Here is a 27,283-nt window from a genome sequence, read left to right as displayed (position 1 = left end):
CATTTCCAGACCTACCCCAGTCAAAGTGCCTAGGTCATTGCCACCACAGTGCACTATTATGAGGTCAGGGTGTTGGATTTGCATGAAGGATTTCACCAATGGCATCAATTGGTGCCACTTTAACCCTCTCTGACCAATCCATTTAATGTCTACATTTGGCAAAGCAAGGTCTCTCACCATATCTGTTTTCTCTGCAAACTTTTCACTCCAGAAGACATAGCTGTGCCCTACAATCCACACTGTGAACATCTTCAAAGGAGAACTGGATGCACTCAGGAGGTGTCTTTCAGTAGAATGGCAATATGAAAAGAAAGACAGTTTGGAAATGGAGGCATACATATTTTTTACAAAACAAAAAGAACTGATTGGCTGTTTCATACCATTCTAGAAAAAAAACTAGGCTGTATGTGAAAATTAATAGAAGCATGTTTTGTATTGGTACAAAAAAATGTGTAACCAAAGAACAGTACTATGGATTTGCAGTTAGGTTTGAAAAGTCAAGCACTCTTGCTCTGTGGAATTGAAACATTGTGTGTCGAACTTCTGACCTAACTGCACACAGCAGTGTTCCATGAGCTGTTGCTATGGTAGCAGGCAGAAGTCAAGTTGGGGGAAGGGTACTAGGCAGAAGTCAAGTTGGGGGCAGGGTACTTTTGGAAAAGGGTTGGTTTTCAACCAATAGAAATGTGTCATTACATTTGAAAAAAAGGGGGAAGCACTGAGATTTGAAACTTACATGTATATGTGTGGAAAAATAGAGGGAAAGTTTGCCATTATCTGGTTCTGCTGAGAGGAGAGAGGTGTACAGAACAGAGATCCTGGCTCTGATAATCTGCTGTTTGAGTGACACATTTCTTTCACAACTAACTAATTTTAAAGGTGAGTTTACAGTTTGAGAGGGGATGTATGTGGTAACTTAAGAAATGAATAATAGAAATGGGAATTGTTTTTGTTGTAGTTACACATGGTGGATTCATAATGTGTCAGTCTGTAAAAGAGATTTTCACTTGGCCCGAAAAAAAAAGAGCAGTAAGTGTGCTTTCAAATTGGCAAAGAAATTTCGTTTTGGCACTAATGTGAAAACATGACTGTGTGTGCATAGAAGAATTATAGGCAGAAATGTATTGCGTCTTGCTCTGGTGATTTCACAGTTGCAGTAGATGGAAAAGAGGAGCGAATTTTTGGGGGAAGAAGCAGAGGTTTAGCACACACCCATGTGCTTGCCATGTATAGTCATGCACAGTAATTAGAAGCGAGTGGGGTTTTCAGGTTTAAGTCTGTAATGCAAATACATTCAGCATCACTAAGGCTGGTTGCCCCTGCTGGAGTGTAGGCAGTCACAGAGAATGCACACGGTGGTGGTCTGAAAAAAAAACAGCTTGGACATGTGCATTTAAATAAATTTAAAAAAAAAGGTTTCAGAATGTGTCAGTCTGTAAAAGTGATTTCAAAGTGTAAAAAGAGATTTTCACTTGGCCCGAAAAAAAAAGAGCAGTAAGTGTGCTTTCAAATTGGCAAAGAAATTTCGTTTTGGCACTAATGTGAAAACATGACTCTGTGTGCATAGAAGAATTATAGGCAGAAATGTATTGCGTCTTGCTCTGGTGATTTCACAGTTGCAGTAGATGGAAAAGAGGAGCGAATTTTTGGGGGAAGAAGCAGAGGTTTAGCACACACCCATGTGCTTGCCATGTATAGTCATGCACAGTAATTAGAAGCGAGTGGGGTTTTCAGGTTTAAGTCTGTAATGCAAATACATTCAGCATCACTAAGGCTGGTTGCCCCTGCTGGAGTGTAGGCAGTCACAGAGAATACACACGGTGGTGGTCTGAAAAAAAAACAGCTTGGACATGTGCATTTAAATAAATTTAAAAAAAAAGGTTTCAGAATGTGTCAGTCTGTAAAAGTGATTTCAAAGTGTAAAAAGAGATTTTCACTTGGCCCGAAAAAAAAAGAGCAGTAAGTGTGCTTTCAAATTGGCAAAGAAATTTCGTTTTGGCACTAATGTGAAAACATGACTCTGTGTGCATAGAAGAATTATAGGCAGAAATGTATTGCGTCTTGCTCTGGTGATTTCACAGTTGCAGTAGATGGAAAAGTGGAGCGAATTTTTGGGGGAAGAAGCAGAGGTTTAGCACACACCCATGTGCTTGCCATGTATAGTCATGCACAGTAATTAGAAGCGAGTGGGGTTTTCAGGTTTAAGTCTGTAATGCAAATACATTCAGCATCACTAAGGCTGGTTGCCCCTGCTGGAGTGTAGGCAGTCACAGAGAATACACACGGTGGTGGTCTGAAAAAAAAACAGCTTGGACATGTGCATTTAAATAAATTTAAAAAAAAGGTTTCAGAATGTGTCAGTCTGTAAAAGTGATTTCAAAGTGTAAAAAGAGATTTTCACTTGGCCCGAAAAAAAAAGAGCAGTAAGTGTGCTTTCAAATTGGCAAAGAAATTTCGTTTTGGCACTAATGTGAAAACATGACTCTGTGTGCATAGAAGAATTATAGGCAGAAATGTATTGCGTCTTGCTCTGGTGATTTCACAGTTGCAGTAGATGGAAAAGAGGAGCGAATTTTTGGGGGAAGAAGCAGAGGTTTAGCACACACCCATGTGCTTGCCATGTATAGTCATGCACAGTAATTAGAAGCGAGTGGGGTTTTCAGGTTTAAGTCTGTAATGCAAATACATTCAGCATCACTAAGGCTGGTTGCCCCTGCTGGAGTGTAGGCAGTCACAGAGAATACACACGGTGGTGGTCTGAAAAAAAAACAGCTTGGACATGTGCATTTAAATAAATTTAAAAAAAAGGTTTCAGAATGTGTCAGTCTGTAAAAGTGATTTCAAAGTGTAAAAAGAGATTTTCACTTGGCCCGAAAAAAAAAGAGCAGTAAGTGTGCTTTCAAATTGGCAAAGAAATTTCGTTTTGGCACTAATGTGAAAACATGACTCTGTGTGCATAGAAGAATTATAGGCAGAAATGTATTGCGTCTTGCTCTGGTGATTTCACAGTTGCAGTAGATGGAAAAGAGGAGCGAATTTTTGGGGGAAGAAGCAGAGGTTTAGCACACACCCATGTGCTTGCCATGTATAGTCATGCACAGTAATTAGAAGCGAGTGGGGTTTTCAGGTTTAAGTCTGTAATGCAAATACATTCAGCATCACTAAGGCTGGTTGCCCCTGCTGGAGTGTAGGCAGTCACAGAGAATACACACGGTGGTGGTCTGAAAAAAAAACAGCTTGGACATGTGCATTTAAATAAATTTAAAAAAAAAGGTTTCAGAATGTGTCAGTCTGTAAAAGTGATTTCAAATTGAAAAAAGAGATATACACTTGCCCCCGAAAAAAAAAGAGCAGTAAGTGTGCTTTCAAATTGGCAAAGAAATTTCGTTTTGGGACTAATGTGAAAACATGACTCTGTGTGCATAGAAGAATTATAGGCAGAAATGTATTGCGTCTTGCTCTGGTGATTTCACAGTTGCAGTAGATGGAAAAGAGGAGCGAATTTTTGGGGGAAGAAGCAGAGGTTTAGCACACACCCATGTGCTTGCCATGTATAGTCATGCACAGTAATTAGAAGCGAGTGGGGTTTTCAGGTTTAAGTCTGTAATGCAAATACATTCAGCATCACTAAGGCTGTTTGCCCCTGCTGGAGTGTAGGCAGTCACAGAGAATGCACACGGTGGTGGTCTGAAAAAAAAACTGCTTGGACATGTGCATTTAAATAAATTAAAAAAAAAGGTTTCAGAATGTGTCAGTCTGTAAAAGTGATTTCAAAGTGTAAAAAGAGATTTTCACTTGGCCCCGAAAAAAAAAGAGCAGTAAGTGTGCTTTCAAATTGGCAAAGAAATTTCGTTTTGGCACTAATGTGAAAACATGACTCTGTGTGCATAGAAGAATTATAGGCAGAAATGTATTGCGTCTTGCTCTGGTGATTTCACAGTTGCAGTAGATGGAAAAGAGGAGCGAATTTTTGGGGGAAGAAGCAGAGGTTTAGCACACACCCATGTGCTTGCCATGTATAGTCATGCACAGTAATTAGAAGCGAGTGGGGTTTTCAGGTTTAAGTCTGTAATGCAAATACATTCAGCATCACTAAGGCTGGTTGCCCCTGCTGGAGTGTAGGCAGTCACAGAGAATGCACACGGTGGTGGTCTGAAAAAAAAACTGCTTGGACATGTGCATTTAAATAAATTAAAAAAAAAGGTTTCAGAATGTGTCAGTCTGTAAAAGTGATTTCAAATTGAAAAAAGAGATATACACTTGCCCCCGAAAAAAAAAGAGCAGTAAGTGTGCTTTCAAATTGGCAAAGAAATTTCGTTTTGGCACTAATGTGAAAACATGACTGTGTGCATAGAAGAATTATAGGCAGAAATGTATTGCGTCTTGCTCTGGTGATTTCACAGTTGCAGTAGATGGAAAAGAGGAGCGAATTTTTGGGGGAAGAAGCAGAGGTTTAGCACACACCCATGTGCTTGCCATGTATAGTCATGCACAGTAATTAGAAGCGAGTGGGGTTTTCAGGTTTAAGTCTGTAATGCAAATACATTCAGCATCACTAAGGCTGGTTGCCCCTGCTGGAGTGTAGGCAGTCACAGAGAATACACACGGTGGTGGTCTGAAAAAAAAACAGCTTGGACATGTGCATTTAAATAAATTTAAAAAAAAAGGTTTCAGAATGTGTCAGTCTGTAAAAGTGATTTCAAAGTGTAAAAAGAGATTTTCACTTGGCCCGAAAAAAAAAGAGCAGTAAGTGTGCTTTCAAATTGGCAAAGAAATTTCGTTTTGGCACTAATGTGAAAACATGACTCTGTGTGCATAGAAGAATTATAGGCAGAAATGTATTGCGTCTTGCTCTGGTGATTTCACAGTTGCAGTAGATGGAAAAGAGGAGCGAATTTTTGGGGGAAGAAGCAGAGGTTTAGCACACACCCATGTGCTTGCCATGTATAGTCATGCACAGTAATTAGAAGCGAGTGGGGTTTTCAGGTTTAAGTCTGTAATGCAAATACATTCAGCATCACTAAGGCTGGTTGCCCCTGCTGGAGTGTAGGCAGTCACAGAGAATACACACGGTGGTGGTCTGAAAAAAAAACAGCTTGGTTTCATAATGTGACAGTTTGTTATACAGATTTTCACTTGCCCAAAAAAAAAGAGGAGTTTGTGTGCATTCAAATTGGCAAAGAAATTTCGTTTTGTGACTATTGTGAAAAGAAATGTAGTAATATATTTAAATTCAATAAAGAATTTTTTTTTTAGTTTTTTTGCAGGTATTGCTGAAGAACAGTGAACAAAATTTAAGATGCCTACAAAATCTCGAGTTCAAAAAACGCTAAAAAAAAAACTATATTTGAGGACAACTGGAGGACCAAAGTTAGTAGAAGATGCTGATGTTGGGAAAAAGAAAAAATCTTCTGGTAAGCAAAAAAGACAATTCCTAAACAAAATATTGAAAACAAACAAAAATGTACAAAATGTCTGTTCTCGGAAAAATGTAACAAAACCTACAGAACAGCAAAAAATTGAGGATTTAGTTAATGCAAATATACCTTCTGCAATTGAAAAGTTTAACATAAACAGAAAAACAGCATTTAAAGAGATACGTAGAAAAATGTTTCAGAGAAGAGTTATGTCCAATTTGATAAAGGATATAAAGAAATATAAGCAAAAGGCTAAATATTATAAGAGAAAAAAAGAAATTGAAGCCATTGCAGCAAAGGCATTAGAATTAAAAAGGAAACTATTCATATTAATTTTGAATAGGATGCGTACATTAGATAAAATGGTTAATGTACTGAAATCACAAAGCAAAAGCAAAAGAGTAGTGAACAGAACAAATTTTTGTAAAGTGTTTTTAGGAAAGTGGATGCATAGCTCAAGTAGTGAACCTTTTTTTAATGAAGAGAGCTATTTTCAAAGTAATAGTTTGCTGCATGCAGTTGACACCAGAGGTCGTTCATACGAAGTAAAAAATGGTTGCATAATGGAGAAGGAGATAATGGTTCCAAGAGATGAGGTACAAGTGATGGCAGATGAGGCAATGGGGAGACGTCCTAAAGCCCCAGTGTACACTTGGAATTGTAGTAGTATTTGCACTGTGCGTCAGGAATCTATTGACAGATTTCGAGAGTTTCTAAGAGAATATAGTAAAAAAAGTGTAAAACAAAAGATTAAGGTGCTTCAAAGTCTGGATCCATGCAGAGTGAGAGAGAATACTGGTTTGCAGGGTCATTCTCTTGCTTGTCTATCTAGAAAAGTGTGCAATAGTGTTTTCCATCATTTTAGGATGCTGGCTGTTCATCATACTGAAATGAGAAAGTTTGTGAGACGGTTGTATTTTGCCAAAAGTCCAGCAATAAAGTTAAATGAATTGAATAGGGCTCTGTTCCGAGGAACGGTATCAGATGTAGAGAAGGTTGTTGATGAAATTCAGTTTTGTTACTTTGGTCCTGAACAAAACAGTGCAGAGAAGGACACAGTAAATGAGGCAGAAGTGGAAGAGAATGTAGAACCTTGTGTAAGTAAGACATTTAATGATCACATAACAAAATTTGCAATAGTCTCTAATGAAAGACCAAATGTTACTTGTATTTGTTGCCGCAGAACTCATTATAGAAAACAAACTAGGAATGTTGATCTCTACAGAAAGAGTGAAAATGAAGATAATTATAAGTGGATGGATTTTGCAACATATATATTTCTTGAAAATTGTTTTGAATTGGGTGAAGATCAGCGTATTTGTAAATACTGCTACAACAAGTTAGAGGAAAATAGAATGCCGACCAGAGCTGTACATAATAATTTAGAATTGGATGCTATTCCTGCTGAACTTTCTGAATTAAATACATATGAGTCTATACTCATTCAATGTGTTCATCCGTTCCAGACCATAGTACGTATGGAGCCCAAAACTGGTAAATTACCTCCTTCAGATTTAGTGAGAGGTTTAAAAGGTAGAGTGGTGTATTTGCCCTTGGATTTGAAAAAAAATATGGAAACTATTGATGCGGATACTTTGGAAACTGAACCATTAATTATTCTGGTTAATGGTGTACCTACAAAGAATAAGAAGATTTGGCAGGAGCTGGTAGATGTGCGGAAAGTACAAAGAGCAAATTTGTATTTGAAAAAAAATAACAAATGGTATGAATCAATTTATATAGTAGAAGAAGAAGAAGAAGAAGATTTACAAGGAGATACAGAAACACCAAGTGGACAAATTGAAAAAGTGGACAAGTCAAAGGAAGAAGAAATTTATGAACATTTTAGCATACATCCTCTCCATTCGAAAGAAGTTATGGGAGACAATATTGATCTCTTTCAGATGAAGAAAGCAAAAGGAAATCCCGTGAGTGTATGGGAGGAGAGCTTGGAAGCTCGATGTTTTCCCCAGCTGTTTCCTAAAGGAAAAGGAGGACGATACGATGAACGTCCGGAACAGATTCCAGCTTCTGAGTATCGGACTACAAGACTATATGCTGAAGATCCCAGATTTCGACAAAGTATCCCTTATTTGTTCCATCTTTTATTTGAAAGCGACTTGTCTGCACTGTCTTATGCAGTAAATCACATTTTAAAAAGTGGAGTACATTTACAAAATGTGTCTGCTAAGGATTTTATGGAGAAAGTGCAGCACCGAGATGATCATTTGGAAACACAACTGATCAATCTGATGGCTTGTCAGCGTGGGACAAATGAATATTGGTACCGACGCCATGGTGAACTAAAATGCATGTTACGCAATTTAGGAACACCAACATGGTTCCTTACCCTAAGCTGCGCCGAGTACGCTTGGGATGATTTACTGGATTTTCTACGAGAGGCCAATTCAAACATTGAAAACATCGAATACAAGACAGCAGGAGAACTGTGCTCATTGGATCCGGTTAATGTTTGCAGATATTTCAATCATAGATTTGAGGCTATGATGTCCTTCATCTGCAATAAAAAAAATCCACCCCTTGGAGAAGTAGTGGATTTCTTTTGGAGAAAAGAGTACCAGGCAAGAGGTGCTCCTCATATTCATATGCTGCTGTGGATCAAGGATGCCCCAAAGTTTGGAACAGATACTGATGAAGCAGTGTTATCTTACATTGAAGAATATGCAACATGTGCTATACCTAAAAGCACAGAAGAGTACAAGTTAAAGGAGCAAGTTCTACGTTTCCAAAGTCATCGGTGTGGAAAATACTGTCGACGGAAATACAAGAGCAAAGAAAAATACTACACTAAATGTCGATTTGGATTTCCTAGACCTGTTCTTACAAATGGAAGAGTCAACAGTTTTATGTCAGCTGTGAGACATACTATCACAAGAAAATCACCTAAGAATACCTACAACCTTAAAAGAAAAGAAGAATCAAAAAATATAAATGACTACAACCCAGTCATTTTATCCATGTGGAACGCTAACATGGATATACAGTATGTTGCTGACAATTCCATTGCTGTTGCTCGATATGTAACGTCTTACATTACGAAATCAGAAAAAACAGAATTGAAGGAAATGTGGGAAGAGATTTCTCACGAGAAGACTGTCAGTAAGAAGCTGTACAGTTTCAGTTTGAAGATGTTATCGCATCGAGAAATTGGATCCTACGAATGTTCAGATAGGTTATCTTCTGCAAGTCTCTACTCGAAGTCAAGAAGAATAATTTGGGCAAGTTTAGGCCTTGCAGCAATGAGAAATCGGGTACTGAAATCTGTTGGAGAAATTGAATATTTGGCACAGTTCGAACCTGAAAGTACAGATATATTGAAAACAAACATGTTGGACACATATTATCCCAAGAGAAGTCATCATCTGGAGAACATGTGTCTCTATGAAGTGCTGCAGAACTACATTTATTCACGGAAAGCTGCAGAAGACATCAATAATGGAAAATATAAAGTCGTTGGTGAAGAAGGATGTTTGGTGAAGCAAACCAAAGGAAGTTTGATAAATCACCGGAAGCTGAGTTGCGACACTACCGACAAGAAAGAATTTTACTACTTGGCTCTTTTACAGTTGTTTAAACCATGGCGTTCAGAGGATGAACTACTGGGAGAATTCCAGAGCTATGAAGATTCTTTTAATGCTTGCAAAGACAGCATACAATGCAGTACATTCTCAACTTATCTGCAAATGTTAAATGAAGAAATTGAACAGGAAACTACAATTGCAGCAGAAATTGCTAGAGACAGTTCTCAGGACAGCCAAAGTTCAGGAACATACAGTCAAGATCCCCTAGGACAACCAATCGTTGAAAATGAAGCATCAATAGCCATGAATGAAGTGGAAACGGCTATGAATCAAGCTCAAGAAGAATTTATAGACTTAGAAAATTTGGAAAGACAACTGAATCAAGAGCAGCAACAAATTTATGAAGAGATCAAAAACAAAATTGAACACGGATTTCTACATGAAAAAAAAGAGTGCTCATGCACATCATTTCATCCAATCAGGATGTATGTAAGCGGACAAGCTGGCACTGGAAAAAGTTTCCTAATTAAAGTCATCAGAAGCTACCTAAAGCAAAAAACAGATTCTACTTTGTCTTGTGTGGTTACTGCTCCAACTGGGTTAGCAGCATATAACATAAAAGGAATCACCTTACATCGTTTGCTAATGTTACCAGTGGAGCATGAGAACAAAATACAATTCAACAAGCTAACTGGAGAAGCATGCTTGGAAGTTTCAAGAGTATTGAAGAAGATGCAAGTTCTCATTATTGATGAGGTGAGCATGGTATCAAACTTAATGCTTGCCTTTGTGCATTTAAGAATGCAGCAAATTTTGAAGACAGACTATGACGTGTTATTTGGTGGAAAACACGTCATCGTTTTTGGGGATCTTTTGCAACTTACTCCGGTTAAAGGACAACCAGTGTTTAATACTGTGACACATGAAGACACGAAGAAGTCATTGGGAAGCATCGGTAATACAAATATTTGGTCCTTCTTTGAGTACAAGGAACTTACAACTAATATGAGGCAAGCAAACGATGAAGAATATGGAAGTATTCTGAAAGATATCAGGATTGGACTACTCACAGAAGCTGGCAAAAAAGCATTACAGACTCGGCTGCTACATAATTTATTTCCAAAGGAAGAAATAGTTGCAGAGAAGATATACAAGAACATTGCAGAAAACAAAAGTGTCATCTGCTTAATGCCAACTCTACGTGAATGCTCAATATTCAATGAGGAGCTTTTGAAATTGGAAAAGGAAGAGATCATGAAATTGGAAGCAGTGGACAAAATTGAGGATGGAAGAATTACTGTCACAGTAACAGGCAAACTGAAAAATAAATTGGACTCACTAGAGAAGAACATCTCCAAAACAGCAGGATTAGAAAAAAATCTATATGTTTGCATGAACTGTAGAGTGTTTTTAAGGAGAAATTTGGATGTTGAAAAAGGCTTAGTAAATGGAGCGATGGGAAGAGTTGTGGGTTTTATTAATTATCAGAAAAAAGATGGAATTGAATGGTTAAAAATAAAATTTGATCAGATAGAGGAAGTTAAAGACATTTGTCGTTGTTCAGTTCGTTTCATGCTTGTGAAAGACTTATATGTACGTAGGAAGCAGTTTCCGTTTTCTCTAGCATATGCTGTAACTATTCACAAGTCTCAAGGATTGACTGTAGATTGTGCATTTGTGAACATTGGATCTAGTGTGTTCAAAGAAGGTATGGCATATGTTGCTTTGTCACGAGTCAAAACATTATCAGGTTTATTCATGATAGACTTCGATGACTCAAAAGTTAGTGCTGATACAAACTGTGTAAAGGAGTATAATAGATTAAGAAGAAGCTATGCTCCTCATTTAGGTCAGTATCCTGTGTTGGAGAAACGTGTAGTTTCTCGTAAAAGGAGAAATGAGAATATCTGTAATGAAGATGTAGAGAAGAGGAAAAAAAAGAGGAGTGATGTAATTGCAAGCAAAAAGAATAAGGAAAATGAAGAACAGGTTGTAGGATGTCATTTTGAAAATAGCTCTGGTGTCAACTGCTACGCAAATGTAGTGCTGAATGTTGCTTTTTATCTGGAAAGTTTGCAAGAGCAGATAATAATAAATCAGGGAAAAAGATTCTGTTCAGAGCTCAGTCTCCTTTTTCAAAAGCTGAGTAAAGATAAAACTCAAATAGAAAGTGCTACTGATATTAGAAAACTTTTAGATGTATGTTCAGGACGAACACAGTTTTCTCAAAATGAACAGCAAGATGCTCACGAATTTTTGATGTATTTTCTTCAGGTAGTGGAAGAAGAAGGAGTTCCCATTGACATTTTTTTTGGTCTCTCTTATAAATGGGAACATAGTTGTGATAATTGTTATAATATAAGTGGTTCTATTGTTGATAATGAAAGGTTTATTTATTTGACATTGCCAGAGAGTAAAACAGTCACTTTTGCAAACTTAGTTAAAGATGCTAATCATAGCATGAAATGTGGTGAGTGTAATTCTGACATGTTATCAACATTAATTTTAAGGGAATACGGACAGTATGTAATTTTAATGATGCAACGATGTAGAGCTGATGGATCAAAATTGGATACTTTAATAAAGAAGTTTACAGGACAGCAATTATCAATTTCAGGAAAAACTTTTGTAACTGTTGCAATAATTTTCCATGATGGACCTACTGTTACTTCTGGACATTACACAGTTTATCTAAAATGTGAAAAAGGATGGACACTGTGTAATGATTCCCAATTGATTTTCAAACAACGTTTGCCTTTTGATTTAGCAAATTCCTATCTAATCTTCCTGAAACCTAAATTTTAGAGAGACTTGGCAAGATCTGGACAAAATAATTTTACCATTTTACAGGATTACCATTGCAATTTTGTAGAAAAAAGATTTTTAAAATTATCATTTGGCCTAAAGGAAAGATAATCAATTGTAATGTGGACTTTTTAAATTTTTAATGCAATTTTGAAAAACCAATAATTTAGAGATTATCGGTAACTTCTGCACATTTTAAATTTTGGAATGTTATTGGACTGCCACTGGAAATTTTTTCAAAAATAATTTCAAAAATTACTATTTGGCCATGTGGAAAAGTAAGCAATTCTATTGTGGACTAAATAAATTATTCGAAAAATTTTCGTGAACCAAAATGTTACAGAGAATCGGTGAGATCTGGACAGATTAAACTTTAGAATTTTAATGGTTTTCCCTTGGAAATTTATTCCAGGGAAAGAATAAAAAATACTATTTGGCCTAAAGGAAATAAAATCAGATGTATTTTGGAGTTATTTGAGATATATTATTGTGAATGTACTTCTGAAACAAAAATATCAGACGGTATTTTAAAGAAAAAAGTATTGTTTTTAGATGACATTTTTTAAGAATAATATGCATTTCTGTAATGATAAGTTTAAGTGAGAAGAGATTCTGGGCTTTTTTAATACAATCTTTGAGATTGTTATTTTTTTTTGCCCGCTGTAAAATGATGAATGCAATTGCTTTCACAATTTATAGTGAAATGCAATATATTCTGAAAACAGCAAAAATAAGGCAAAAATATTTTTTGGGAAAAAATGTAAATATGTGTACTGTATTATAAAATGTTTTAAAAATATTAATACTTTTTTCTTTTTTTTCAGATCGATATAGAAAATTTTCGTAAACTACAACCATTTTAAAAACTATTTTTTAAAAAAACAAATGAATAAATATTTTTTTCAGTGAGTATGGTAAGTCAATAGTAATAATTGTAGTCTTTCAAGGACCTTGTAATGTGAAAAATGATTTTTAGTGTTTTTTTTAAAAAATAAAAAAAAAGGTACGCTTACCGTACGCGTACGGTAAAAAAAAAAAGTTTTTTAAAAAAAATGTAAAAAAAAGATGAAAGATAAGGTTGGCTCTTAAAAGAACCGTTGTGTTCATGCAGGGACAGAGGAAAGGAACCATGGGAAAATCATTCAAAGCTACAAATGTGCTGATCTATTTTGTTATTCACTAGGGAAACACTGGTCTCCCTATAACAAATTAGAGCTTTACAAAATGTGCAATGAATATCAACCTTCCGAAATCGAGGGTTCATTTCCAGAGGGCCAGCAAAAGGAGATTCTCCCCCCACAGATGAAGGGCTCACCTGAGCTGCAGAAGAAGGAGTAAGCTCTGCAGGTGATGGTCCAGGCTGAGCTGCTGTGGATGTACTGGCTCGTCTTTCTGAAGAGTTACCTCCAAAAAGTTGAGCATGTGTCCTTTTGTGTACATCCTTGAGGTGCCTCATCATGGTGTGATTCCCAAAGGAATACTTCCTGTCAGGATTACCTCTAGAAAGTACACGCTGACACAGCTTGCAAGTAACTAAGGGTGCATTCACCTTTTGCTGGCCTTCTGGAAAAGTAAAATAATCCCAAACATAAGAAGGTTTTACTTTCCTCGCTCTCTGCCTCAAGACAGTGCTGCTGGTGCTAGCCTCACTCTCAGAAGAGCTCTGCTGTTCTGCCATCGTATCCCAAAGACAAACCAGCTCCTTCTCCCAAGGGATCACAAGCAGAAATGAGGGGAATGGGTGTGGTGTAGGAGAGTTCTAGAACTGAAAGTAGTTTCAACCAATCAAAAGTTGTGTTTCAAGATCACATGACCTACCGTACGCTTACGGTACGCTTACGGTGCGCTTACGGCAAAAAGTACGCGTGCGCGTAAAAAAGACACGCGCTTGCGCACATGCGCATAACAGTCATTTCCCGGCACTTCCGCGTAACGTGCGCGTGTTGCGTAAGCGCGCACGCGTCCCACGCGCAGTACGCGCGGCTACGCAAAGTGCGTAACTATACGCAAGCAGCGTAGATAGATTACGGACGTTGCGTAAACCGTACGCTTACCGTGAGCTTACGGTACGCGTACTATAAAAAAAAAAAAAAAAAAATCTGGAAATAAATTTTACATGTTTATTTTAAAAAATATATATAAAAAAAATATTTAAGGATTTTAAAAATTAAAGCATAGTCTTTATAAAAGATAAGAAAATTAAAATAAAAATATGTTTGAAAAAAATGAAGAATATAAAAAAAAAATAGCATTTAAAAAACCTTGCAAATTCACTGAAAAAACCATGGGTTTCACACACGTTATAGTTAGGAATTAGCATTTAAAAAACCTTGCAAATTCAATGAAAAAACCATGGGTTTCACACACGTTATAGTTAGGAATTAGCATTTAAAAAACCTTAGAAATTCACTGAAAAAACCATAGGTTTCACACACGTTATAGTTAGCTGGACATTTTACTCGTAAAAAACCAATGAAATTGCCCCGTTATAGTTAGTTCAGCTAACTATAACTCGCGCGCCCGCAATGCACTGCTGATGACGTCACATATTACATCACTCATGACATGGTCAGTGACATCACTCATGACATCACTGATGACATCTCAAATGACATCACTGATGACATCACTGATGACATCATCTAGTGAATGTGTGTTATTCTGAAAATTAAATATGTTTTATATATGTATATCTCATGGTCGATGGAAGAATAAATGGGTATATAAGTGTCTAAATGGATGATTTGTTTTTGAAAAATTGATTGTGTAACTGACTGATTAAGTGTATCATAGTGAATACATGGCTTAGTGAATAATGTTTAAATATGTAAATATCTGTATCAGTCTCTCACTTTGTGTATAAGTGGCTGCATGGGTTGGTGAGTAGCTACATGGGTGCCTATTTAGGTTATTAGTTGTTTTTTTGAGTATCAGTCTGAGTGTCTGCATGGTTCGGTGGGGGGTATTACGTAGTGCATCGGTGCATGAATGAGTGACTCACTGTTTGTATGTGTTGAACACAGCATGTGTGCAGGACTGTATGGGTGGATGAGTGTGTGTATGGGTGTGTTAGTGAGTGAATGACTGTCTCAATAGTGTCTTCAGGAGTAACTACATACGTTTTAAACTAGTATATGTGACTATTGGTGTATATATGTGAGTATATGTGAAAGTGAGAGATTGAAAGAGTTCCTGTATGAATAAGTATGTGTTTCTATAAGTGATTGTTTAAAAGACTAAGTATGTGTAAGTTTCCGTAGAAGTAAGTGTGGTGGTGTGTGTATAACTGTATATGCAAGTAAATGTATGTTTGATTCTTTATTAGCATGAGTGACTATGTGTGTGAGTAACTCTATGGATGAGTGGCATTGTGTAACAGGATGTATAGATGTATGAGTACATATGATGAGTGAGTACATGTATGAGTGACTGTATAGGACTGTTGGTGAATGAGTGGATGTGTATGTGGATCTTAGAATTACTGAAGAGGTTGTTGTAACTGGTATTGGTATGTCCATTGTTTTGAAATTTTTAGTCTCTATTTTTGAATGTGTGTATCAAAGCTTATATTAAGGTGAGAGGAGGTCTGCCACTCTATCACAAGGATGATGTCATCAGTGATGTCATCAGTGATGTCATTTGAGATGTCATCAGTGATGTCATGAGTGATGTCACTGACCATGTCATGAGTGATGTAATATGTGACGTCATCAGCAGTGCATTGCGGGCGCGCGAGTTATAGTTAGCTGAACTAACTATAACGGGGCAATTTCATTGGTTTTTTACGAGTAAAATGTCCAGCTAACTATAACGTGTGTGAAACCTATGGTTTTTTCAGTGAATATATATATATATAGGAAAACTTGTTTTCCGTCTGTATTTATATGTAAAAATCCGTTTAAATGGAAAACCGGGAGCCCTAATTATAGCATACATTGACATAATTACTGCCAGTATCAACACTGCTGTGCGGGCGTAGTTTATGGAATACATTGATATTGCATTTATTGATATTGACATTGTTATGTGGGCACAGATTATGTCATGCATTGACATTGCATTTATTGGTATTGCCGTTGTCAGCCCTGCACATATCATGGTATTCATTGACATTGTGTTCACCCATTCTAACACAGGTCTTACAAGCATGAATTGTAATAGAGATTTGTTAATGTAATTGGTCTTGATAAGAAAGAGCCTCTCCCCTTGGTAAAGCTTAAATTCCAGTTTGTCTTTTCTATGTATGGAAAGTAACTAATTCAAGACTGTCATGCTAATGAAACAGAGGTTGCAATCCAATTGGTTGTTTTTCTGTGAGGTCCTTACTCTCATTCATTGAGAAGTCAGTGGTTAGTAGCACACTTAATTAGATAATAAATGTATTCTGTTTGAATATTTGACTCGCCAAAAGCAATCAATGCGAGCAGTCCAGGTATACTTGAGGAGAGGGTAGATGGTTTAAAACTGGAATATGGAAAAACACTAGTAAATACTGAATATCAACTCCATTGGCAGTCAGAGATATGTGCACTTTAAATGTAATTGACTTTTTATTTACATAAACTATGGTAGAAAAACTCAATTAAAGAGAACTGCAAAAATAGCAAGGATGTAACAGAGGGCCTCATATCCCAGCAGTACAGAGCAGCATTTGGGATCCTGGTCCTGGAGGGCAGCAGTGGCTGGATTTAATGGACATGAGGGGCGTTGGCGCCCTACAACCTCGAGAAAGAATCAAAGAGGATTAGGAATACTGAGCAGCTGAAAATAAATTTTGCTTGGTGATAACTTTATCTGATCTGTGTTTTTCTTCCTGGGGATGGGAAGGGGAGGTGTTTTGACTGAAGTCTGGAGTGTGACCTCCTGCACAGTGCACATGCATTGGCCGTATGAGGTCTCCCTCGTGGCCTATGCCAGGGCATTGGCGACACATTAGTGTGTGTAGTGAAATCCAATGCCAAGTATACGGTTCCTTTTTGGGTGTTATTTTTAACGGGTTGTGGGAGGATTAGTAGAGTGCATTAGGAAAAAAGGCCCGGGGCGGGCAGGCTGATGGAAGAAAGTTTGAGTGGGTGGGAAGGTGACCGCTGCCAACCAAATTGCTGTTGTTTATTATCATAAAGGATTGGCTTAAGGGAGGAATCCAGCAGCTTCCTCCCAGAATAAGTTAGTTAGGTATGCAGGCCAAGTACCAGCAAGAAAATATACCACATGGAAGAAAGAAGTTGGAAGGAACCAGTTGAATCTGCCTCATGTAAAGCTCCCCAATACATTCGGGTCGAATTTGTGCTATTTAAAAATAAAAAATAAAAATAATCTAGGATTGTGCCCAGTGGCCCACCATCCACGTGGAAAAAGGACGTTGGAGATGGTTAAATCAGCCCCGAAACAGTCAGCGAGTCTGTGTGTGGTGGTGTTTACATACATGTTATCTTTCAAGTTTAGTGGCGGGCCCGGACAGTAGGAGGAGGTATTGGGGGAAGGGGAGTTACAACCTGAGCTGCCCAGTTTGGAACTGGAGAACCAAGTTCTGAGTCTCTGCATTGGCTCAACAGCCTGTGATTCTGGGCAATACATTTAATTGCCTCATGCCTACAAAATGAATGTGACCTTATGTTATGAAACTGGTGCACATGTGAAGTGCTCCAACAACTTCAGGTCGAGTTTAAGCTAAATGAAAATGCAAAAAAATAAATAATCTTGGAGCGTATGCAGTGCCCACCATTCACGTGGAAGAAGGAAGTTGGAACCGGTTCAATCTGCCCCAGAGCAGTCAACGAGTCTGTGCATGGTGGTGTTTACATAGATGTTATCTTTCCAATTTAGTGGTGGGCCCCAACAGTAGGACGATGTGTTGGGGGAAGGTCATAAGCAGGGAGGTTGTTATTGCTCATGTTCCAACAGCCTTTAATGTTCTTCGGCCACAGTTCCATGTAATGTGTTTTTGAACCATTGGTTCACCCATAGGTAGCCTAGCTGGTGATGGTTCAATAAATCAATCAAGGCATTTATAAAGCGCACTACACACCCGTGAGGGTCTCAAGGCGCTGGGGGGGGGGGTGTGCTGCTACTGCTCGAATAGCCAGGTCTTGAGTAGCCTCCTGAAGGTTAGTAGGTCCTGGGTCTGCCGTAGGAGGATGGGGAGGGTGTTCCAGGTCTTGGCAGCGAGGTGGGAGAATGATCTGCCGCCGCAGTTCGTTCTTCGGATGCGGGGAACGGTGGCAAGGGCGAGGTCGGCGGAGCGGATCTGGCGGTTCGGGGTGTAAATGGTGAGTCGACTGTTTAGGTATGCTGGTCCGGTGTCGTGGAGTGCCTTGTGTGCGTGGATGAGGAGCTTGAAGGTGATCCTTGTGTTGCCGGGGAGCCAATGCAGGTCTCTCAGGTGGGGTGTGATGTGGCTGTGTTGAGGGTTGTCGAGGATCAGGCGGGCGGAGGCGTTCTGTATGCGTTGCAGTCGTTTCAGCAGTTTGGCCGGGGCTACTGCATAGAGGGCATTTTCGTAGTCCAGCCTGCTGCTGACGAGGGCCTGGGTGACTGTTCTTCTTGTGTGGGTGGGGATCCACCTGTAGATCTTGTGGAGCATGCGGAGGGTGTTGAAGCAGGAAGAGGAGACGGCGTTGACTTGCTTGGTCATGGAGAGCGTTGAGTCGAGGATGAATCCTATGCGTGCATGCGTGGTCAGTGGGTGTCGGTGCAGCTCCCAGGGCGGTCGGCCACCAGGAGTCGTCCCAGGCTGAGGGGGTGGGGCCGAGGATGAGGACCTCCGTCTTGTCTGAGTTCAGCTTCAGACGGCTGTTCTTCATCCATTCAGCGACGGCTTTCATCCCTTCGTGGAGGTTGGTTTTGGCGGTTAGGGGGTCCTTGGTGAGGGAGAGGATCAGCTGTGTGTCGTCGACGTAGGAGATGATGTTGAGGTCATGCAGTCTGGCGACGTGGGCGAGCAGGGCCATGTAGATGTTGAACAATGTCGGGCTGAGGGATGATCCTTGGGGTATGCCGCAGATGATCTCGGAGGCTTCGGAGTGGAAAGGGGGGAGGCGGACTCTCTGGGTTCTGCCAGAGAGGAAGGAGGTGGTCCATTCCAGAGCCTTGTCTCGGATCCCTGCGTTGTGGAGGCGTGCGTAGGGTGTGGTGGCAGACAGTGTCGAAGGCGACTGATAGGTCCAGGAGGATGAGGGCCGTCGTTTCGTTGTTGTCCAGCAGGGCCCTGATGTCATCGGTGGCGGCGATGAGGGCAGTTTTGGTGCGGAGGTTGCTGCGGAACCCGGACTGGGATGGGTCCAGGATGTTGTTCTCCTCGAGGTAGCGGGTCAGCTGTTTGTTGACGTTTTTCTCGATGACCTTTGCCGGGAACAGGAGCAGTGAGATGGGCCGGAAGTTCTTGAGGTCCCTCAGATCCGCCTTGGGTTTCTTGAGCAGGGCGTTGATCTAGGCGTGCTTCCAGCTCTCCGGGAAGGTCACGGTCTCGAAGGAGATGTTGATGGCCTTTCGGAGGTAGGGTGCAATGGTGGTGCTGGCTCTGTTGAAGATGTGGTGAGGGCACGGGTCTGACGGGGAGCCGGAGTGCATGGTGTTCATGATTTTGATGGTGTCCTCGTTGTTGATGTTGGTCCAGGTGAGCAGGGGGTCACTGTGGGTGGTGGCCGTGGGGTCTGAGGAGTCGTTGGCTGTTGGGGTGGGGAGGTTGTTGAAGCTGTCGTGGATGTCTGCGACCTTGCGATGGAAGAAGGTGGCCAGGGCATCACACAGGTCTTGCGATGGTGGGATGTCGTTGGTGTTGGAGCTGGGGTTGGAGAGTTCCTTCACGATGTTGAAGAGCTCTTTGCTGTTGTGTGCGTTGTTTTTGAGGTGGTCCTCGAAGGAGGTCCTTTTGGCGGATCTGATGAGGTGATGGTGTTGGCGAATGGCGTTCTTGTGGGCTGAGTGGTTCTCTGGTGTCTGTTCGCGTTGCCATTTTTTCTCTAGTTTTTGGCAAGTTTGCTTGGAGGTCTGGAGGTCTGCAGTGAACCAGCTGGTATTCTTGTTGGTGCGTCTGTTGGAGGGTTTCTTGATCGGGGTGAGAGTGTTGATGCAGTCGTCGATCCAGCGTCTGAGGTCACTGGTGGCGGAGTTGGGGTCAGTGGGGTCGGCGGGTGTACTTGAGGCGCGGGCGGTGTTTAGCTGGTCTTCGGCGATTTTGTTCCAGCTGCGGTGGGGGATCTGTTGGGTGCGGTGGTGCGTGGTGGGTTTCCGGAAGGTGAAGTGGATGCAGCGATAGTCGGTCCAGTGGATTTCGATGGTGTGGCTGAAGGAGACGTGGGAGCTTGCGGAGAAGATGGGTTCAAGCGTGTGGCCGGCGGAGCGGGTGGGCGTTGTGACGAGCTGTCTGAGTCCGAGGTTGGTGAGGTTGTCAATCAGGGTGGTGGAGTTGGTGTTGTTGTTGTTCTACTCCATTGGTGCGGTCTATGCGGGTGATCTTGTAGCCGTAAGGGATGGCTATGGCGATGTCGGGTGCGAGGGGTCGTTCATCCAGGTCTCGGTCAGGAAGGTGACGTCTGGGTCGGTTGAGTCGAGTAGGTCCCAGAGTTCAACGGCGTGTTTGCGGGCGGAGCGGGTGTTGAAAAGGATGCATCTGAGGTGGTTGCGATCTTTCCCGGTGGGTGGGTTGGCGGATCGGATGCTGGTGAAGCTGCAGTTACAGCAGCAGAACGGTCCGTGGGTGCACTTCGGGGAGGCCAGGAAGCAGGTGTGTGATCCTCCGGTGTTGAGTGCGTGGAGGGTGCTGGCATCGTAGCGGAGACGGGCGTCGTGGCATCCGCGGGGGCCATGGATTCTGGCACTGGGCGCGGTCCAGGCGCGGACGGGCGCAGACGGGCTTGTCTTAGGTGCGCCTTTGGCGCACCAGCAGTGCACCCGCTGCGCGTGGCTGCCATATAAAGGGGAGGTGGGAGGGAGGAGCAGCTGGGAGTCAGGAGCGGGGCGGCGAATGGGCGAGCAGGGGGCTGGGCTGCAGGGGACGCAGCAGCGGGAAAACGGGCAGGGAGCAGGGGCACGGAAGGTCAGCAAAAGGGGCAAAGGCACACAGGGCACAAAAGGCAAAAAAGGGGCAAAGCACAAAGGGCCCAAAAATCAAAAGGGCAAAAGGGGCACAACGGACAAAGGGCACAAGGGCACAGAAGGAAAAAGGTCACAGAGAGCAATGCAGCAAAATGAGGGCAACAACAGCGCTAACAATTACCAAAGCGACCGAGGCAGGGGGCCTCGAGTTTGCAGCAGCGGCAGCAAGCAGGGGCCACGTGCACAAATGTGGTGCTGTGAGGCATGGGGGAGCGACCTGCCTGTGGACAGGGTCAAGGGTCCCCAATGTTTGGGGCACAGTCAGTAATAAAGAAGTCTGATACTTTACTGTGTGTACACCAGCCTTGTTGACCTCATTTATGCAATAACAAAGAAAATGAAGGCCTGATGAAATAGAGTATTTGCCTGGGATCACACAATTTGGCCAAAAAGGGATGCTGGCATTGATTCCAGATAAGGTGACTTGAAAATTAAAAACAGCATATTTCTTTAACATGCAGATGTGTGTTACCTCAGTACACCAGATTATATCTGTGAATTCTTGGCATCAGCTCAACAGCCCGTGCTTCTGGGTAAATCATTTAATCTCCCCACAACTGCAGATTGAATGTTACATTATGTAATGTAATTGGTGCTCATGTAAAGCACTCTGAATCCTTTTAAAAATAAAATAAAAAATAGGAGTGCCCATTTGAAGAAACGAAGTTGGAATGGTTGAATCTACCAGGCCAGAACAGTCAGCGAGTCAGTGTGTGGTGGTAACATAGACCTTATCTTCCAGGTTTAGTGGTGGGCCCGGACACTGAGGCAAGGTGTTGAGGGAAGGGCATAAGCAGAGAGACCATTATTACTTATGTTCAACCAGCTTTCAATGTCCCTCAGCCACAGTCCCATTTCAGCCCTTTTTGAGCCACTGTTTCATCCACACCATCCAAGTATTCATGCTGGCGATAATGGGACAGAGTCAGTCATAAGGGTGCCTAATACTTGACTGAGGGTATACAAGTCATCTTGTCCTCACCCATGTTTTAAAAAGAGAAGGACGACGAAATATAGTATTTGCCTAGGATGACAAAATTTGGTCAAACAGGGATGCCGGGATTGATCCAAGATATGGTGACTTGAAAATGAAAAACAGTGTATTTCTTGAACACACAGATGTGTGTCACCTTAGTACATTGGATTACGTTGGTGAATTAATCTTTATTAAAAGTGCAAGTTTTTAAACTCGAACTGAGACATATTCCTGCCCTGCTGTGATGACAATTCTATTAGTAAACTAAAAGGCATATGCCAGCTTCCTTCTACATTAATGAAGCTGTGACATGTGAGAATAGTTCCAAGGTAGTTAGGTATCCATGGCACTGACGTCAGATCTACGGTAAAGGATTTGGAAGTAGAGAACCAAGATCTGAGTCAGCTCAACAGTGTGTGATTCTGGGCAAACTCTCTAATGCCTACAAAATAAATGTGACCTAATGTATTGTAGCTCACGGTCATGTAAAGCACTCCAGTACCTTCAGGTCGCGTTTGTACTACATAAACAAAGGGGAAATAAAAAATCTAGGAGCTTACCCTATGCCCCCTCACCCCGCCACCTCCCCTTCTTTCTCTGTTTAAGCCTGCTTGCTGTGCTCATTCATTTTGCTTTCATTTCAGTGCTGTGCTCCACCACTTTGAAAATCCCCTGGCTGCCCCTGCTGGAGGGCCCTCTCAGGCACCTTTTTCTTGCCCCGAAAGACTGTCTGGCTCTCAGGGAAGAGCCAACCATAGAGGGCGGGCTCTCCTGTTTCATTTACACCAAAGCCCGACATGGGACACCTCAAATCCAACTACAGCAACCACGTCCTGGGGATCTGCTGTCCCAATAAAGTGTGACACCTTACCCACTATTAACCTGCAGATAGAGGTTTAAACTTGCTTAACTATCTTCAGAAACTCTCAGGACACACGTGTACTACTACAGCAGTGTTTACATTGTCTTTTCTGCAAAACAGAAATTTGTAGTATAGCAAGTTGATTTAGAAATATCTTCTATTTGTGGTACTTTTGCAGTGGCCCTGGGTTCAAGGTGAGTAGCTCCGTGTGTTTGAGCTCTAATTGTTGGGAACCTGCCAAAATGCACCTAAGCATAATTATTCTTATATTGCATAGTGAAGCAAATTCTGTCATGCAAGTCTAAGACCACAGTAGTACACATGTCCCTAGTGTGCAGGCTCAGTTATCCCTAGAGGCTCCACATAAAAAGAGATATCTTGCTCACTGGACAGATGGATCCCAGCTGACCCTCCACCATGGGCACAACTCCTCTATCAACAGTGAAGTTTCACAGCTGGGATTCGGCTTCTATCATTGGATCCAAGGGTCTGTTCTGTCAGACAGTTCATTTTCCATATTCTGAGAGCCTTACTGTGATTTCTCCTGCTACTTCCTCTATGGCAATGGCATAGAGAATTATAATATCCTACATTACATATGTTTACTGAGTATACGTGAGAATTGTAATAATGCCTTTAAGGAGGTTCTTCTTTTCTCTTCATTTTAATCTTGGCTTGGTGCTGCTGCTACATCATAACGGCAAAAAAATTGCCACACTTGTTACTAATTGAGCAATGTTCAAAGAACAAATACTTGTGTCTAACTCAAAACACTCTTCATGACTTGTTCCTGTAACTTCTCCAGAATTCCTACCCTTCTATCTAACCACAAGCATAAGTCTGTTAGCTAATAGGGTAATCAGTCTTAGGCCCAAGACTGATTTTCTTGAGTCTGTTTTGTTAAATGCGTTTTGGGGGATATTTCCCCTAACCCCATGAATAATCACTCAGGAACTCTCTGCCATCTTCCCTGCATCTGCAACCAGACCATCTGTACTCCAGAACAACCTTGGAGTCCTGCTGGTTTTGCTGCCTTTCTTCACAAACGTTTAAATAATCAATTACTTGAGGTCTTGCTCATTGACATGATTGGTTTCCTCGAAAGTGTTTTACTTACCTCTCAAATTGATCCTTTAGAACTCTGGTATGACTTGACAGATATGTGTGTTGAAGATTTTTCAAATGTGCATTTTTGAGCAATAAATAATGTGTGCATACTAATGATTTTTATGATGAATATAATTGTAATCGATGAATTAATGATGCACTCAAAACAATGTGATTATAATGTTGGGAAGTGTGTCAGTCAGTCAGCAATACTTTATACGTTAATTTTATAACCATAAAAGATCCAGAATACATAACGACATTAAAAACCATAACATAAATAATATCCATTAAACACATACCTTAATAAAGAGTTCCATATCATAAAATAATACTCATTAAAACAAGTGCCATGTTAAAAGCCAGTATCATAAGATCCATGTTGGAACTCATTCAAAATCATAAAACAAATATTACCTAGGCATAGATAAACAAGAGGTACTCCACCACTGCTTTAATAAAGCCATCCCATCTGAATATCTCATGTACAATCACACCTACGCTCCAAAAAGTTATTTTTCTGACTCTAGGAGGTCATATTTACAAGCCCCTATCTCCACCATAATGTCACATTTCACGGCTTTGCAGTGGCGATAGGGGCTTTGCCTTATTTACAAGGCAGAGTTAAGCCCTTAACGTGGTTTAACGCTGCCTTGTAAATAAGGCACCCTTTCACGCTATGTATACTTAGTATGGATGGGGAGGGCAATGGGGGTTCCGCCACAACATCCATTGATTTTGACGCTGCCCCATATTTACAAGAGTGGAGTAAATATCGGGAAGCACCAAAATTAAGACCAGTGAAAACCTGATTGTACACTGACACAACAAGGAGAAATGTTTAATTACTCCTTGTTTTTGCTGTTTCCATGTGTACTGCACTTTGCAGCACACATGGAAACAGCTAAATGCCATTGATTGTTCATGTGCAGGAAGGTGTCCCTTCCTGCACAAACACAATCATTTTTAAAACAATTACGTTTTGCAACTTTGCATTAAGCAGCACACATAAAAGTTACAAAACTCTGTTCAAAGATTGTTAATCTACAGGAAGGGACACCTTCCTGCACATAAACAATCTTTTCCTGCAACGCAGATACCCTTGCTCTATGGTGCAAGGGTGTCTGCGTTGGCGCTAGGCTGCTAAGTTAAGCTCCAGCACAGGGGCAAACGCAGGGCTGCACCATATTGTCGTAAAAATGGTGCAGCCCTACGTTTCAGAAGTGGAAGAGCGCGGTGTTATGCTCCGCCACTTCTATTGTAAATATGCCCCTAAGTACCCCCCTCCCAAAAAACTTGCAATGCTACAAGTAACCAAGGGGGACATGAGCATTTGCAAGTATATCATTGCTGGTTTAGCTTGCGGTAAGCCCATTCCTATTAACAGTGTAAAAATAAAACGGTTCCTTACAAGCAAATAGAAATCACAACATAATATAAAGTGCATGATATGCTGTACAGAAAAGTTATTGCAGGGGCAAGGGGCCAGGCATTCAATTTTATGGAATCCTGTGGGGCCATCCAAGAACCAATAAATCATATTAAACCTAAACCTGGTCAATAAAAACCTATGGTGTGGGTTAATAACCGTCACCAAATACTGCTCAATTGCAGGGCCCGTTACCAACATAATGTGTACTCTCACTGAGGGTTTGATAAGCTCCCTCCCCTCTCTTACCACAGCCATGATTGAAATAGTAGGCTCTGTATTTACAACAAATTCCTTTTTCTCAAGGTTGCCGGGTTGTCGAACAAATCTGTCTGACCCACTTTGTATAACCAGCCTTTGACATATCCAAGCAAGGGGATACTAAGCCCACCCTCCAGTCATTAAACATTAACCTATTTAAATTGAGAGCAGGGGTTGCCCAAATTCTAAGCCATCGCAAAATCAAGGCCAAGATGATCAAATCCGATATGTACCCTATGTTCAGTTCTTCATGTAACATGAAAGACAGGGTGCTCGCAGGAACAGCCAAAATATTTCTCAGAAATGTATCTTCTGTCCTTTGCATCTCCCTACAATTTGTGTATCCCCAGAAGTCAAAACCATAGCTAGCCATGGGGATACAATTTTCTTGGTACACCTTGATCAAAGCCTTTATCAGCTTAGCTCCTAATCTCCTGGCGAAAGCAAATGTTGCCACCACTGCTCTTAACTAAGTGTTTTTTTTCTTTATTTCTTGAGAGATCCACGATTCCTGCTAATCAAAAAAGTACACCCAAATATGGGAAGATAGCAACCCTTGAAAGTTTGGCCCTATTTCCTAAAGATTTTCTCTTAGCTCTCTTCTGCTGGCTTATTGTCGCGATTTGTGCGTACCAAGGCCAGGGCGCTACGGGCAAGACACAATGCCCCCCATGCACCCCCAAGATCCAGCACGCAGTACGGAAAGCATGGTGCGTAAGGGGGAGGCCGGGGAGTACGCAAACGCCCAGCACTACAAATCCCGGCATGCCTATGGCGGTTGACCCGGAAGAAGATCCCGGATTCGCCGCCGGAATTGCCACCATAAAGCCCTTCCCTCTTCCAGGGATCAGGGCTTGACAATCCTTCCGGGAGAAGAACGCGGATGGTAATCCCCGCGGGATCAGTACTGAGGAGAAGGATACTAGGGCCGGAGAACAGCCAGACGGCTCAGAGCGGAGGCATTTCCCTCGCGGGACAGCGAGAGACGTGAACGTTGGACCCGTGGGTGAGAAAGGTGCAGGAGCGCCCAAACCAGGTACTCTGTTGGCTGCCAAGAGACTTGAGCGCTAAACCCGTGCGTGAGAGAGACGCGCAGGAGCGCCCCACCAGGTACTCTGTTAAGCTGCTTCACTATCATATCGCATTGGGGTGTGTGTGTGGGGTACTTGTTTGCGAGACATTGCATTTCCTTGAAGGACCCAACCCGGTGGAGGACCTGCTTCCCGAAGCAGAAACACACCTTCAGTCCCTCATATTTTCCCTGTGATTGCTGCTACATTCCCCTGTGAGTATCGGGGTGGCAAGGTTGGGAGACGTAGCAACGCTTGTGTGTGAAGTGAGTTGTTAGGGAGAGCGCTAACCCACAACGCTTCTTGTTTGTTTCTCTTCTATAGTTATACCCGGGGAGTTCCTTCTGCATCTGTACAGAACCCTGAAAACAGACGCAGGACTAAGACGCACTTAGCTGTTAAGCAGCACTTTCGTATTTTTTCCACTTCCCTTTTCCCCGGGGGGCTTTCTCACATAGTGGTGTCTCCTTCACTCTGTGTGGGACTGCGCCTCGGGGTTGAGGGGGGGTATTCCATGCTCCATCGCTCCCGACGGTGTTCTTCCGAGGTTAGTGGCATTCCTTACTTTGAGCCGCTGACATCTCAACAGATTGTCAAGCCCAAGAAGATTGCCGGCCTGAGCGATGGACGCCGCAGCGGTCATGTCCATACTGCTGGAGAGCATTACTGCTCTCCAGCAGGAAGTACAGACCTCCCGCAGAGAGACCCAGGAGCTTAG

General features: G+C 41.6%; 1 protein-coding gene across 1 annotated transcript; it reads left to right on the top strand.

Annotated features, from left to right (window-relative positions):
* The first annotated feature begins 769 nt into the window (after nucleotides 1–769).
* LOC146785323 (uncharacterized) lies at nucleotides 770–27,283 on the top strand. Its single transcript, XM_085633018.1, has 3 exons — nucleotides 770–879; nucleotides 5,257–8,421; nucleotides 26,890–27,283. The coding sequence occupies exons 2-3, from the start codon at nucleotides 5,300–5,302 to the stop codon at nucleotides 27,281–27,283; spliced, it is 3,516 nt and encodes a 1,171-aa protein (XP_085489144.1). The 5' UTR covers nucleotides 770–879; nucleotides 5,257–5,299.

Source organism: Triturus cristatus, chromosome 11 (assembly GCF_964204655.1).
Source record: "Triturus cristatus chromosome 11, aTriCri1.1, whole genome shotgun sequence".
In the NCBI taxonomy this organism is placed as follows: domain Eukaryota; kingdom Metazoa; phylum Chordata; class Amphibia; order Caudata; family Salamandridae; genus Triturus; species Triturus cristatus.
This window is presented reverse-complemented; position numbering and strand designations above follow the sequence as displayed.

Coding starts and splice junctions, on each gene's coding strand:
- LOC146785323 (XM_085633018.1), top strand. CDS start 5,300: ATGCCTACAAAATCTCGAGTTCAAAAAACGCTAAAAAAAAAACTATAT. Junction 8,422..26,889: donor AACGCTAACATGGATATACA/GTATGTTGCTGA, acceptor TCTCTTCTATAG/TTATACCCGGGGAGTTCCTT.